Below are 16,284 nucleotides of genomic sequence, written 5' to 3' on the forward strand. Positions count from 1 at the left end.
CATTTAATTGAGTGATTTTGTACACATGCGTGTCATGATATGCTGCCAGGAAAATGTAAACTATGCGATAGCCTAATATTTATGTTCTCCCTCGGTGTTATGATAGTGACATATTTGATAGTGCCATACCTTCATCTCTCATGTATGGCTTAGCATTGATCCAATGTATAGGCTTATGAGTCACAGTTGTGACTGGGTGTAAATTACATTGCAATGGAAAGCAATCCATAATACTATGAATATATAGGCTATATCTATGAATCATGCATCAGCACAGGGCATCAGTTGAAATATGGCATACAGACATCAAAATGCAAAATGTCTTTCACATCATATCCATTCAAATCTGATCCTCTCAAAATATCATGCACTACTCGGGCCATTATGCGGATCATGATGCTGATGATGAGCTCAGCTTCATATTCTCTCCTCAAAAGGTGTAGCCCTCATAACAATAGAGACAAACTGCATTGTCATTTTATAATGCAGTACAGTAACGAAACACCTACTTCAAAACATGTTTCATTCCAGGTTGTTATAATGCATAGCCTTAAAGCCTAATAAAACATAAAAATATGAAATATTTTAAGTTAAAAGAATGTTCCATATCATTAGTCAAAGTAGAGGCTTTAAAATCGCACATAGCTTTCAGAGAAAGAATGTCATCTGGTGGCCTGATAATTACGTTGCAGCCCTCGAGGCTCAGCCTGGCTCAGTCAGTAGCAAGCTATAGGCTACACTCTCAAATGGGGCCTGAAAATGGTGAAAAGCCCCCAAAATAGACTATATATTTTAAATATCTTTTGGATAATTTAGTTTAGGCTACAAAATATATGACCATTTTCTATAATTAATAATCGCCAAAATACTTACTTTCACTCGTCAATACTTTCACTTTACTTTTACTCATCCTTCTATAGTTACAATGGTATTTACACATAATTAATTTGAAACCGTTTGTCATTTCTTCAAAATTGTTACAGTGTGGCAACAGGTTCATGGGCGTCAAAGATCCCACGTGGGCTGCTTCCAGAGCTAGTCCGTTGCTATGGGCACAGACGGGACACAAATAAAAAAAGTTGTAGACTGCCTTGAGTTTATCAAGCTAGCTATGTAGCTAACGATGTTTGTACAAACTGCTAACTGCCAGGACTTTTTTGTATTAGTTAGCAAACATTGAATTCAAACGGCGTTATTGGCTATATAGAGTTAGTTGCATCATGTCTCACAGGTTAGTAACGTTAATTGACTTCAGTTAGCTGGCTAGCTAGCTAACTTTAGCTACGCATTTAGCTAGCTATGTTTACTTTATGTTGCCTGAATTTCTGCCAATTAACAAACCACCTGTCTATCAAACTAGCTAGTAGCAGATTTTGCATACCATAATGTTCATAATAGACAAACGTCAATGTGATAGACCTAATGTAAGCCTTTTATCAATGTTATGGACATGATCATGCTATTAATGGCAAACACTCAGTTTTCAGTTGGGAATTCTTAGCTTTTACTAATTTCCCAAGTGCAAGCTAATTCAGCTGATTTAATTTTCATTCTAAATATCCTTCCAATGACTGTCTCTCTTCCAGTACATACAACAAACTGTGGGCTGATGCCCAGGTCGAGTTGAACTCCCTTCTGGCTCAGGAGTTCCCTGCTCAGCCTCCTCGCCCAGAGAAGGACCGAGTGGTGTTCTTCCAACGCCTGGCCACCCTCTACGTGCGCTACGTGCAGATCTTCAGGCAGCTGGAGGAGGCCTATGACCAGGTGGTTCATCCCCAGAAGAGGAAAGTGATCCGGGGGGTCCTGGATGGCGTGATGGGGCGGGTGCTGGAACTTAAGAATGAGATGGTGGAGAAAGAGTTCTCTGAGTACCATTACATGGACGATGTCATCCAGGACTTGAAGCTCACGCCTGTAAGTTCACCCCCCCCCCCCTCCTTTTTGTTAATGAAAGTTGATAAGAAGACAGAACATGATAAGTCTCCTACAGCAAGGGTTCTCAAACTGACTGGCAAAAACGAGCAATTTTTTTTTTTAGGGGTTGCAAGTGTGAATGGGACAAATACATATTTTTCATACATATTTTAATAGGCTACATATATTGCACAAAATGATTGTCTCAAAAACATCTCATCTGTGCTTCAGAACCAAAAAGTTGCGTGTCTTGATTGTTGACCAATGACCAGTCATCAGCTTTGGCGCACAAAGACTGGCGCATATCCAGATTTTCTTGCCTAATTTTKTCTTGTTTTGCCTGACAAAAACAGAGTAGATCTACCCATATAAAATACAGTTTAAAAAATGTACTATGGAGGCATCTTTGCCAGAACAATAATAGGCTACCTGGCGATTTGATTGATCATTTCATATTTCAGATAGACTGTAACTGAAAGCAGTAATTTAAATGGTAATTTGAAGTATTATCAACAGTAAAAATAACTCTAAAATGTTTAACTGTAAATTATTGTGCATTGTGGGAAAATTGTTGTATTTCGATTGGTACTGTAATTACACTCCACAGAATACAGTACCGAACCATATGTTTAGAGTGCCCAAAAACTTTTGACCACACTGTAACAAAAATAGGTACATAATGTTACTGTAAATTCCAAAGAAACTTTGGTTTAACAGTACATTACTGAAAAGTTAACAGTAATGTACTGTTAAACTAAAGTTTCTTTAAAGTGTATGGTAACAAACTGTAACTTTTTTTTTACAGTAAGTTACAGGTAACTGGATGCCAGTAAGGTACCATAAAAACAACATGATTATTTTACAATGCACAAGTGAGCGCATGGCATTGTTTTTCTGACTCATTAACATATTTTGAGGTGTGCCTTGCAAGAGGCTATATTTGTTGCACCCGTGAGTGAGAACGCTGTACCAATTTAACTKTTATGTGGTTATAGTGCCTCGTCAACTTAAATGTATGGTGACAGATTGGAGTCTTAAACCTTAAATAGTTTTGCGATGTCCTTTTGGTCTGTTTTTCCCTGTAGTCGCTGCCAGTTTGGAAGCCTTTGTTATTAAGGTCTCTAGAATAGCTTCTCCCTATTTGGTGCTCTGCTTTTGGGCTCTGGTCAAAAGTTGTGGCCTATGTAGGGAACAGGGTGCCGTTTTGGTATGTAGCCCATGTTTCATTTACTGTAATAAAATGTCTTTGTATCTTTTTTGGACATAATGCATCTCATGCCTCATTACAGGAGGACATTGAGATCCCCATCCCTCGATATTTCCTCAGTGAACGCAGCAAGGTGTTGCAGGAGAGAMGGAATATGCTCTCCAACATCCTCAACCTCATGGAGGTAGTAGAGAGACCCAAGGTGAGTTAGGCCTAGCTAGCTTTTCTATACCACGTAACATTAGACTTGGTTGTAATTACATGCAACTACACAGCAATTACACATAGCTACACAGTAACTAGCTAAGATATCATCTTCAGTTTATCACAGAACCATGTGTATGTGACCAATAACATTTGATTTGATTTGAGAAATTTCCTTTCAATATAATAATTCAATGCCAGTTTGCAGATACTTTGGTCCAAAGCGACTCACAGTATAGTGAGTGCATACATTAAAGTATATGAACCCAGCGGGAATCGAACTCACGACTGGCATTGCTAGATACTTACCTACTGAKCCACACAGGACCACCTTTAGTACTCCATGTTGTGTTGGGCCCCCAGCCTGTAGGAGTGCGTGCACTGAACCTGGAGGAAGCCATAAAGATCATCCAGGTGTCAGAGAGGGCCCGCCAGGGTCGCCTGAGGGCCAAGTTCATGAGGGAGATCCAGCGCGATGAGGAAAGGCATAGGAGGGCCAAGGACAGGGACCTGGGGACAGCGGCCATCGACACAGCTGTGGTTCGCATCCAGAAGGTATGGCCAAGCCTGTCAAAGTCAGATACTGTACCTTCAATCAGTCCTAGACCATAGGTCTCACACTCGCTAGGTAAATGAGACTGCTTAGTCCAGACTATGCGTCACTGGTATAGCCAAGTGATGATGTGGAGCATATTGGGAGAATACTCTGAAATCAGAGGTCTTTATCTAGCCTGCTGTAGTTATTGTTATTGCTAGCCTTTTGTATGAATGCTCTGTGAGTGTCAGTCATTAAAGACACCATACAACAGTTGAACAAAGGTGGTGCTTTTCTCTTTTCCAGGTGTGGAAGGGTTATGTGCAGAGGAAAAAAACAAAGAGGGAGCGAGAGGAGGAGATGATATTTTTGGGCATGGTGAGTCGGGTTAGATAAGCTCTATCTGTAGCGTTTCTATAGTGTAGTGCCTATTTTAAGCTACCAGCAGATGGCGCCGTAGGATTCCTTTATGATGCTCCGGGGAGAAGTTATCCCTATGTACAGATCTAGGATCAGATACAGCTCCCCCCAATCCTAACCTTAACCATTAGTGGGGGAAATTCTAAACTGACCCAAGATCAGTGTCTAGGGGCACCTTCACCCTACTCCGCTTGGTGACAGCCTCATCCACCACAGCAGTGGTCTCACCTTTTCCTCCTGCACCCTCAGGCCATGGAGCCCAGACACACTCAGCCCTGTCCTGCCATGACAGCTGCCCAGGCCAACGAGGCCCGTCGGAGGGGKAAGCAGGAGGAGCACGAGGAGGACTACCAGAAGTCCATTGTGGCCATCACAGACAAACTCAGAGAGGTGGAGGGGCCCGACATGAGGGAGACCATGAAGGACCAGATCAGACAGTGGTTCATCGAATGCCAGTGAGTTCATTACAGGGAGATGGCTGTGAATCACGACAGTGGTTACGTTAGGAGAATGTTTGTTCACACAGTCATTATATTATTCCATATTAGATGGAAGTAATGGGGTGACATTATCATAGCAGTGAAATGCTATGATAAATGACAATATGCAGTTGATGGTAATATGTTTGGTTGTTAGTGATGCAACAGGAACTTTCCCTGACTACCCAGAGGAGGAGGATGGAGGCTCGACTCTCATCTTTGCAGAGAAAACACCTCAACAGGTATTCATGAATGAATTCATCTTCTGAWGTGAAACGGTAGTAATACATGCAGATTGACTTACAGTAAGAGGGTCTGCTGTCTTTAAGTTAATGGAGGAACTATCAGCAAAAGAGGAGGAGGACGCCAACAAAAACGCGAAAGGAAAGGAGGAAAAGAAGGACAAAGGGAAGAAAGACAAGGGAAAGGGAGGAGATGAGGTACATGAAATACTTTAGAATAGATAACCATGGTCAACGAGATGCTTTTACTCTGTCCGATCAATGACTGTAGCTTTGTTGAACCACAGGAGGAGGAATCTGGGCTAAAGATGCTGCCATCTGCTTTCCTAGGAGAACTGGAAGTAGGACAGAAGACCTTTGGTGGTAAGAGAAATGGATAACGGCATCCAAAGCATTGCAATGTTTCAGAGTTTATTCTTATTCTCTGGCAGGCAAAGACCTTATAGATACAGTGTGTTTTCTTATGTATCAATAGTCTACAGTACATTGAAAGTAGATGTTTGTATGACTGACAGAGGTGTGGCAGAATCGTACCGAGTCCAAGAACTTCAGCCAGAGGCACGAGGCTGAGCTGATCAAGGAGGAGAAGAGGAAGGAGATTGAGGTGGAGATCAGGTTGCAGGTGAGATAAATGATTCTGTCACTCTGAGAAGTAAGACAGGCCAGGTAGCCTTGCTCTTACCACTACGCTGAGTGGATAAAAGCAAGGTAAATATTAGGGATACTTCAAGATTTTTGCCTACRTAACTTYTGGATACCATTTGCATGTCTCTGCGTGCAGTTTGAAGGAAGTTGCTAATGAGCGTTAGCGCAATGACTGGAAGTGTATGGTAACTGCCAGCATGCTGGTAGATACCATAGACTGCCACGCATTGCGCTGACGCTAGCTAACGCTAGCGAAACTACCTCTAACTTCCTTCATACTGGATGCAGAGACATAKAAATGGTATCCATGAGTTCATCTGACTTTGGGGAAGTAGATAAGGCGCTTCATTGCCCAAATCCCGAAGTATCCCTTTAATGTTGTTTATAAGGTAAACATATAGGCTACTGAGTGAGCTGGTGTGCTTGACACAGGTGGACGAGCTGATGAGGCAGGAGCTGGCTAACTGGAAACTGGCCGTGGATAAAGATAAGGGTGGCAAAGCCAAAGGAGGCGCAAAGGTAACAAACAGGAGGGAACATTTATRTGTGACGATATTTCAATAATACCTTTTATGTTTGGTATCCGTTTACTTGAGAAGTGCACTGATGGTATATATTTTGCTGCTTAGAAAAAGAAAGGGTCGAAAAGTGGAAAGAAGAAAAAGAAAGACAAAGATCTGACAGCTGATAGGTGAGACCAGACTCATCTACYTTTCTCCCAGAGGGATAGGCCATTTGAGCTTTTTACCATTTACTTTTACCCATGGAATGTACYTGATAAGGGCTTTAGAATTTGAATGGCACAACATACAACCATGCTTTATTTATTTTTGAAATATGTAAATATTTGCATCCTATAGGAATATTGAGTCTCTGTATCAGGAACTGGTGGAACAGGGCTTGTTGAAACAATCGGATAACGTTAAACTGCAGGATTATTTAGGTAAGCATTACTGTTTGGTCCCTCCTGTGTGCCGTCTGTAGATACACACTACCTTTACCTTCAAGTTAAGGTCTATTTTCTAACCTCTCCTTTCTCGTCTGATACCACTTTAAAATGTGCAAAATAATTTTGTGTACACATCATTTTGTACAGAATGCCATTAACCATAATATAAGTGCTGTTATGTATTGTAGACAAAAAGGGCAGCTCGATAAGTGCAAATACTGCCCTCACCTGGTTAGTGCTTGGCAAAATAATATTGAGGACAAATTAATGCATATTTTAGGGAAATCCCATATTCATGAATCAAGATGGTAAATGTCACACGTTTACATTAATCTTTTCTTTCAGCTTTTCTAAATGCTTTCCCCAGATTTGATCAGCCTGACAGCTTCTCTCTCCTGTGTCCCAGGTGACTATAGCTATCTGGGGACGACGTTAAGACAAACTGACATTGAGCCCATGCCTTCGCTATCTGACGTGAGACAGGTTATAGCTCTGTACGCCGTCTTACCTTTAGGTACGTTTGGAACATCTGGAGTTGTCCTCAGATGATAAGAGTCTCACAGAATTAGAGACGTTAATCCTTAATACGAATACAATTGAATTAGTCTTGTGATTGATTTAAGCTTGCTAGATTATCTTTGTTGAGAATACACCTGCCATTTTCAGCTAGACATTTATTCTGGAAGGTTCTAAAGGTTCTAGCTAGAGTAAGTTCTGAATGTTGCTTGTAGGTTCTCAGGTGGTCCATGAGAAGGCTCCTCTGGTGAAGGCCATCCTGCTGGCAGGGCCCGCGGGCGTAGGCAAGAAGATGCTGGTCCATGCCATCTGCCAGGAGACGGGCGCCAACCTATTTGATCTGTCACCTCTGAACCTGGCAGGGAAATACCCTGGCAAGAGTGGCCTGGCCATGGTGCTCCACATGGTGTTCAAGGTAACACACGATGTAATGAAAAAGTACGCAACGCACCCCATTTTGAGAGTTTTGATTTGTTGATTATGTTGACATTTTCAATGTCCAGTCGTTTGTTTGGTCACTCGATCATTCAGTCATTCATTCATTCTGTTTGTAGGTTGCCAGACTGATGCAGCCATCAGTGGTGTGGATTGGAGATACAGAGAAAATGTTTTACAAGAAAGTACCGAAGGAGGAAAAAGAGGTAACCGTTCATAGCTATGAGTTACTAGCTTATGTTATACATTTTTTCATAATGCTAGTGTAAGAGAAGATATCTCAATTCTTAAGTCCAAAACAATGTTCTCATGTACAGTTAGATCCAAAACGCTTGAAGAAAGACTTGCCCAAGATCCTCAAATCTATCAAAGGGGAAGATCGTGTTCTAGTCGTGGGAACGACTCATGATCCATTCAATGCCGACCTCAAATCACTATGCAAGGTGTACAGCAAGATTATCCTCATTCCACGTCCCGACTACGCCTCACGATATGGTAAGAATGTATCTCCCAGTTGTTGCCATAAGCATTAATGAACTGCTTATGTATGTACTGCCTGTGAATGTGTTATGCATGCATGCTTATGAATGTGTTATGAAGTCTTATTGTAGGTACCCTTCAAGTGCTAATGGTACAATCTATGCTCTTCCCTTAGTCATGTGGAGGCAGTTGATCAAGAAGAACGGAGGACAGGTGACGGCTGCCCTGGACCTGAGCTCCTTGGCCAAGATCTCTGATGGCTACACGCAGGGTCATATGGTGCAGGTGGTGCGCAGCATACTGACGGAGCGCCGCGTCCAGCAGCTGGCCAAGAGACCCCTGAGCGCCGCCGAGTTTGTGGCCCCGCTGGCCAAGATCGACCCTGTGTTTCAGGACGAGGAGGAGGCCCTGAAGGTAAATTATGAAATGTTTTTTTTAATTTTTTWATTTTTTTATCTTAGTTTGTTGATGCTGAATGCATTTTCTTTACATGAAAGGTGTTTGACATAAAGTCTTCGATGATGAACATTTGTTTGCAGAATTGGTATGCTAAAACTCCTCTGGGTAAGAAGCGAGCCAAAGCTGCCTCAGGAAAGGAGGGAGAGGAAGAGGCACCGACAAAGGGAGGCAAAGATGCCAAGAAGAAAGGGAAGAAGTAAATCAATCAACTTCTTACCTTGACTGAACGCAACACTGGAAGAAAAACTGAGGTGGACACCAATAACATTTGCGCACCAGTTTCCTTGAAGTTGTTGTATTTGAAATTAATCTGCATAATTTATTTCATTTTCTCTTCATGCACTGTCATTTTCTGTTCATGAATATGTCACATGGCCCAATCTGCTATTGGAGGGTTGCTTAAAGCAGAAAGTCAGGGGCATCCTGTAGTGGGTAGTGATATTTGACATGTGTATATACAGTATGATATTATAAATACCTCACATGCGACTCATAGTAACACTAAGTAATTAGCCTATTAAAATGTTTATCTCACTCCATAAAAAGGATTAAACAATATGCAAGAACACTATAGTAGAGTTACGAATAGGCAGTCAAGAAATGTCTGAGAAAGTACTTAGAATTCCAATCAGGGTACAGGTAAGACCCAAATGCATACTGTGTTGAAGTAGCAATGTTTATTACAGCAACAGGGGCAGGCAAATGACAGGTCAAGGTAGGCAGGGGTTGATAATCCAGAATAGTGGGCAACAGTACAGGACAGCAGGCAGGGTCAGCGGCAGGAAGAGAGGTCAGACAGGTGGGCTCAGAGTCAGGACAGGCAAGGGTCAAAACCAGGAGGGCAAGAAAAAGAGAGACTAGGGAAAAGCAGGAGCGGAGACAAAATGCTGGTTGACTAGACAAACAAGACGAACTGGCAACAGACAAACAGAGAACACAGGTATAAGTACCCAGGGGATAATGGGGAAGATGGGCGACACCTGGAGGGGAGTGGAGACAAGCACAAGGACAGGTGAAACAGATCAAGGTGTGACAAATACAGGTGTATTTAATTACTTTGTAACATGAATGGATTCACATACAAGGTATAAAGCAAGGCAATACTGACATTAACAAAGCATTATTCTAAGCATGATCAGAGAGAGAAAGGGAAATCAATAAGATGGCGCCGGAGGAGATGGCTGCTGTTTAACGGGCTCCTAACCAATTGTGCTATTGTGTGTGTTTTTTTCACATTATTTGTAACTTATTTTGTACATAATGTTTCTTCCACCGTCTCTTATATCCGAAAAGAGCTTCTGGATATCAGGACAGTGATTACTCACCTCGTACTGGACAAAGATTTTTTCTTTAATGGGTCGAACGTGAAGGTTTACTTCAGACACTCGACAAGGCCCAAATCCCCGTCATTCGCATGAAGAAGAGACGGAGAAACCAGAGACATAGGTCGGGGTGCCTTGTAAGGATCCGACGGCGAGTGAGTAATCCGCCTTTACCATCAGTCCTATTAGCCAAGTGCAATCATTGCAATCATAAAATGGATGAGCACCGATCAAGACGATCCTACTGTAAGAATTATTTGAAGATAAATACACAATGCAGAGGACGAGAGGACTAGAATTAACGATCAATGGAAATCTTTCTGAAATAGGAAATTATTGATCAATGGGTCAGAGACATGAGGAATTTGTCTCGACATCGAGGCTGAAGTAGGATACTTGTTATTTGGTCATTGGCCCAGTTTTATTGCAAGGAATTCTAATTGGTCAACCACAGGCTAGGGCTGGGTTATAAAACTACATCTTGTGACCTTTGTTCTGTGGAGAGGATCACAGGAGAGAATCACTGGAGAGAATCACTGAGGACAGGGGAGCATGAACATCTACCATCTACCTCCCCGCATGATTTGTTCTCTGAATAAACCTATTTTCATCCTCCTGGCTTGCTTTGGGGTCTGTGTTATTGAAGAATAACATCAACTGCTAACACTATCAACGGGACATTAAAAACTGTAATATCTTATGTTTCACAGAGTCGTGGCTGAACGATGACATAGATAGCATACAGCTGGCTGGGTTTTCGGTGCATCAGCAAGATCGAACAGCTGCCTCCAGTAAGACAAGGGGTGGCAGTCTGTGTCTATTTGTAAGACAGCTCGTGCACGAAACTGAACTGTATAATGCCATAAGCAAACAAGAAAATGCTCATCCAGAGGCGGCGCTCCTAGTGGCTGGGGACTTTAATGCAGGGAAACTTACATCCGTTTTACCATGTGCAACCAGAGGGGAAAAAACTCTAGACCACCTTTACTCCACACACAGAGTCGTGTACAAAGCCCCCCCCCCTCGCCCTCCATTTGGCAAATCTGACCATAACTCTATCCTCCTGATTCCTGCTTACAAGCAAAAACTAAAGCAGGAAGTACCAGTGACTCGCTCAATACAGAAGTGGTCAGATGACGCAGATGCTAAGCTTCAGGACTGTTTTGCTAGCACAGACTGGATTATGTATCGGGTACACCACATCAGTCACTGCCTTCATCAATAAGTGCATCGATTACGTTGTCCCTACAGTGACCGTACGTACATACTCCAACCAGAAGCCATGGATTACAGGCAACATCCGCACTGAGCTAAAGGGTAGAGCTGCTGCTTTCAAGGACTGGGACTCTAACCCGGACACTTATAAGAAATCCAGCTATGCCCTTTGACGAACCATCAAACAGGCAAAGCATCAATACAGGACTAAGATTGAATTGTACTACACCGGTTCTGACGCTCGTCGGATGTGGCAGGGCTTGCAAACTATTATGGACTACAAAGGGAAGCACAGTCGCAAGCTGCCCAGTGACACAAGTCTATCAGACGAGCTAAATTACTTCTATGCTCGCTTTGAGGCAAGCAACACTGAAGCATGCATGAGAGCAGCAGCTGTTAGAGAGAGAGAGAGAGAGAGAGAGATAGAATGAGAGAGAATCTCACCACAGCAGTTCAGGAACAAAAATGATAAATAACAATGAATCTAAGACCCTTTTATAAGCATCTGAGTTGTTCGGTTTCAAAATATAAGTTGTTGATCAATAGTATTACTGTAAAGTTAACCTCCAATCAAGTATCAGACCTACAATGCATTTGGAAAGTATTCAGACTCCTTTTTCCAAATGTTGTTACGTTACAGCCTTATTCTAAAATTGATTACATTAATAATTTTCCTCATCACTCTACACACAACACCCCGGAAATTTTGCTTAGGTCCATCCTGTTACCATTGATCATCCTTGAGATGTTTCTACAACTTGATTGGAGTCCACCTGTGGTAAATTCAATTGATTGGACATGATTTGGAAAGGCACACACCTGTCTATATAAGGTCCCACAGTTGACAGTGCATGGCAGAGCAAAAACCAAGCCATGAGGTCGAAGGAATTGTCCGTAGAGCTCCGAGACAGAATTGTGTCGAGGCACAGATCTGGGGAAGGGTACCAAAACATTTCAGCAGCATTGAATGTCCCCAAGAACACAGTGGCCTCCATCATTCTTAAATGGAAGAAGTTTGGAACCTCCAAGACTCTTCCTAGAGGTGGCCGCCTGGCCAAACTGAGCAATTGGGGGAGAAGGGCCTTGGTCAGGGAGGTGACCAAGAACCCGATGGTCACTGACAGAACTCCAGTGTTCCTTTGTGGAGATGGGAGAACCTTCCAGAAGGACAGCCATCTCTGCAGCAATCCAGTGACCAGACGGAAGCCACTCCTCAGTAAAAGCACAAGACAGCCCGCTTGGAGTTTGCCAAAAGGCACCTAAAGGACTCTGACCATGAGAAACAAGATTTTATGGTCTGATGAAACCAAGATTTAACTCTTTGGCCTGAATGCCAAGCGTCACGTCTGGAGGAAACCTGGCACCATCCCTACGGTGAAGCATGGTGGTGGCAGCATCATGCTGTGGGGGTGTTTTTTAGCAACAGGGACTGGGAGACTAGTCAGGATCGTGGGAAAGATGAACAGAGCATAGTACAGAGAGTTCCTTGATGAAAACTTGCTCCAGAGTGCTCAGGACCTCAGAATGGTGCGAAGGTTCACTTTCTAATAGGTCAACAACCCTAAGCACACAGCCAAGACAGCACAGGAGTGGCTTTGGGACAAGTCTCTGAATGTCCTTGAGTGTCCCAGCCAGGGCCCTGACTTGAACCCGATCGAACATCTGGAGAGACCTGTTGTGCAACTCCCCATCCAACCTGACAGATCTTGAGAGGATCTGCAGAGAAGAATGGGAGAAACTCCCCAAATACAGGTATGCCAAGCTTGTAGTGTCATACCCAAGAAGACTCAAGGCTGTAATCGCTGCCAAAGGTGCTTCAACAATGTACTGAGTAAAGGGTATGAATACTTAAGTACATGTGATATTTCCTTTTTTTTGTTTATATACATTTGCAAACATTTCTAAAAGTCTGCTTTTGCTTTGTCATTATGGTGTATGGTGTGTAGATTGATGAGGGGCGAAAACAATTTAATACATTTTAGAATAAGGCTGTAACGTAACAAAATGTGGAAAAAGTAAACGGGCCTGAATACTTTCCGAATGCACTGTACGTGATGTAACCTCTGCTTCTCAGAGGTGAGACAATTGGGGTTAGAGAGATAATACAGAGAATCTGAATTCCTAAGACAACACAGGAAATTCTCTCATACAGTTGATAAGAAGAGTCATTTCGGGGGCTGCCCTACGTAATATTGTGTGTAGATGGGTGAGAATTCTTTTTTTTTAACATTTTGAATTCAGGCGGTAACACAAGAAAATTTGGAATAAAAAATAAAAAAGTATGAATACTTTCTGAAGGGTCTGTATATACCTATTTATATTTCTTCTTACATTTTCCTATAATAACAACATTAATGTCACATTCAGGTGCAGAAGTTGTGTTTCTATTTACAGGTGACGGTGAGGTCCACGAATGCTATTGATAATATTTAGATATACAGAAATAGATGTACAAAGTGGTTAATAAACTTAAATGAAAAAGAAATGCCTAGGAGCAGGCAAAACTGTATATACCAGTGGAGGCTGCTGAGGGGAGGACTGCTCATAATAATGGCAGGAACAGAGCGAATGGAATGGCATCAACCACATGGAAACCATGTGTTTGAACTTGTTGATACCTTTCCACCTATTCTACTCCAGCATGCCCATCCTCCCCAATTAAGGTGCCACCAACTTCCTGTGGTCTATACCATAAAGACCGGGTAGCGGTGTATCAGGCTCTCATCAGCCTCCCCTCACAATTACCAAAACGAATCCATCAAGAAGCCCAAAAACAGAATAATATGTCATATACAGTTGAAGTCGGAAGTTTACATACACTTAGGTTGGAGTCATTAAAACTCGTTTTTCAATCACTCCACACATTTCTTGTTAACAAACTATAGTTTTGGCAAGTCGGTTAGGACATCTACTTTGTGCATGACACAAGTCATTTTTCCAACAATTGTTTACAGACGGATTATTTCACTTATAATTCACTGTATCACAATTTCAGTGGGTCAGAAGTTTACACACACTAAGTTGACTGTGCCTTTAAACAGCTTGGAAAAATCCAGAAAATAATTTGAGTCAACTGGAGGTGTACCTGTGGATATATTTCAAGGCCTACCTTCAAACTCAATGCCTCTTTGCTTGACAAGGAAAAATCAAAAGAAATCAGCCAAGACCTCAGAAAAACAATTGTAGACCTTCACAAGTCTGGTTCATCCTTGGGAGCAATTTCCAAACGCCTGAACGTACCATGTTCATCTGTACAAACAATAGTACGCAAGTATAAACACCATGGGACCACGCAGCCGTCACACCGCTCAGGAAGGAGACGCGTTCTGTCTCCTAGAGATGAACGTACTTTGGTGCGAAAAGTGCAAATCAATTCCAGAACAACAGCAAAGGACCTTGTGAAGATGCAAAATTATGTATATTCACAGTAAAACGAGTCCTATATCGACATTAACCTGAAAGGCCACTCAGCAAGGAAGAAGCCACTGCTCCAAAACCACCATGAAAAAGCGACTACGGTTTGCAACTGCACATGGGGACAAAGATTGTACATTTTGGAGAAATGTCTTCTGGTCTGATGAAACAAAAATATAACTGTTTGGCCATAATGACCATCGTTATGTTTGGAGGAAAAAGTGGGAGGCTTGCAAGCCGAAGAACACCATCCCAACCGTGAAACACGGGGGTGGCAGCATCATGTTGTGGGGGTGCTTTGCTGCAGGAGGGACTGGTGCACTTCACAAAATGATGTGGATATATTGAAGCAACATCTCAAGACATCAGTCAGGAAGTTGAAGCTTGGGTCTTCCAAATGGATAATGACCCCAAGAACTTCCAAAGTTTTGGCAAAAAAGAACAACAAAGTCAAGGTATTGGAGTGTCCATCACAAAGCCCTGACCTCAAGCCTATATCAAATTTGTGGGCAGAACTGAAAAAGCGTGTGCGAGCATGGCGGCCTACAAACCGGACTCAGTTACTCCAGCTCTGTCAGGAGGAATGGGCCAATATTCACCCAACTTATTGTGGGAAGCTTGTGGAAGGCTATCTGAAACATTTGACCCAAGTTAAACATTTTAATGGCAATGCTACCAAATACTAATTGAGTGTATGTAAACTGCTGACCCACTGGGAATGTGATGAAAGAAATAAAAGCTGAAATAAATCATTCTCTCTACTATTATTCTGACATTTTACATTCTTCAAATAAAGTGGTGATCCTAACTGACCTAAGACAGTGAATTTTTACTAGGATTAAATGTCAGGAACTGTGAAAAACTGAGTTTGAATGTATTTGGCTAAGGTGTATGTAAGCTTCCGACTTCAACTGTAGATTTCAAAAATATGCATTTTACTTGGGAAACAACATCAAAGATTTTCAGCAAATAGTCTGATAATTGGCAATACATTTTTAAAGATTAGTCAAATGTTTTTTAAGATTAGTCTACTTTTTATTAACACAGTTAATTCCAGTTATTCAGAGTTGTATCTCTTATCAATGCTATTAAATCTAAAGCTAACCAGATTGTGGTGCATCTTGATCCTTCCTGTCTCCTTATTGCCACATTTCATTTTTTCCTTGTCACTGCATCCTTTGGAAATCTGTTGTAACATATGGAAAGATCACAGCCGCAGGGCTGCCAACTTTTAAAGAAAGCTTGGAGTGAGATTTTCTATGTGAATTTCATTGTCCCCCTAGCACAATCCCTAGAAGGGGGACTAGGATAGTTGTACTGTTTTAAAGCTCATTTCCTGCAATTTTACGTATTTTGACATGGCTTAGGCCTATGACCAGGCCTAAGCCATGTATGCTAGTATACTATTATTTTTTTCTACATTTTTAAGTGGTTTGACACTCCATTCAGACTGTAATGAAATGAGATAGGGAGAAAGACAAATGCTAGAAAAAGTGGGAAGGTTGGAATCAGGGATTGATCCCTGTTCTCAGGTAGAAAGTTGTATGTGAAAGTTGGTGTAACCACTACAGCAAGACTCTGCATAGGATTTTTATGATATTAATGGTTGATGGCAGAGGGTAACCAAATCAGAAATTGCAGTCTCCTTGTCCAAAGGCTGCTTTCAAGGTAAGGACATAAACATTTTGGGAATTTGGGTGAATTATCTCTTAAAAATAAGTCTGGAAGAAAATCCTGCTTGCTCACGAGGAGGGTTGGCCACCCCTGATTTTTGTACTGGGTGTTTGAAAATGTTATTGTTCTAACAATTTATTTCTCAGAAACACCCAACCTTCAAGAAAAATCTAA

General features: G+C 42.0%; 1 protein-coding gene across 1 annotated transcript; it reads left to right on the forward strand.

Annotated features, from left to right (window-relative positions):
• The first annotated feature begins 1,065 nt into the window (after positions 1 to 1,065).
• Positions 1,066 to 10,425, forward strand: zgc:153738 (dynein regulatory complex protein 11). The gene is made up of 19 exons (XM_024003633.2): positions 1,066 to 1,231; positions 1,587 to 1,914; positions 3,204 to 3,323; positions 3,689 to 3,880; positions 4,167 to 4,238; positions 4,530 to 4,735; positions 4,917 to 5,001; positions 5,089 to 5,199; positions 5,289 to 5,364; positions 5,517 to 5,623; positions 6,079 to 6,165; positions 6,276 to 6,337; positions 6,507 to 6,589; positions 7,002 to 7,109; positions 7,327 to 7,526; positions 7,666 to 7,752; positions 7,864 to 8,041; positions 8,202 to 8,440; positions 8,566 to 10,425. The coding sequence occupies exons 1-19, from the start codon at positions 1,221 to 1,223 to the stop codon at positions 8,683 to 8,685; spliced, it is 2,472 nt and encodes an 823-aa protein (XP_023859401.1). The 5' UTR covers positions 1,066 to 1,220; the 3' UTR covers positions 8,686 to 10,425.
• Positions 10,426 to 16,284: the final 5,859 nt, after the last annotated feature.

This window comes from Salvelinus sp. IW2-2015, linkage group LG16 (genome assembly GCF_002910315.2).
Source record: "Salvelinus sp. IW2-2015 linkage group LG16, ASM291031v2, whole genome shotgun sequence".
Classification (NCBI taxonomy): domain Eukaryota; kingdom Metazoa; phylum Chordata; class Actinopteri; order Salmoniformes; family Salmonidae; genus Salvelinus; species Salvelinus sp. IW2-2015.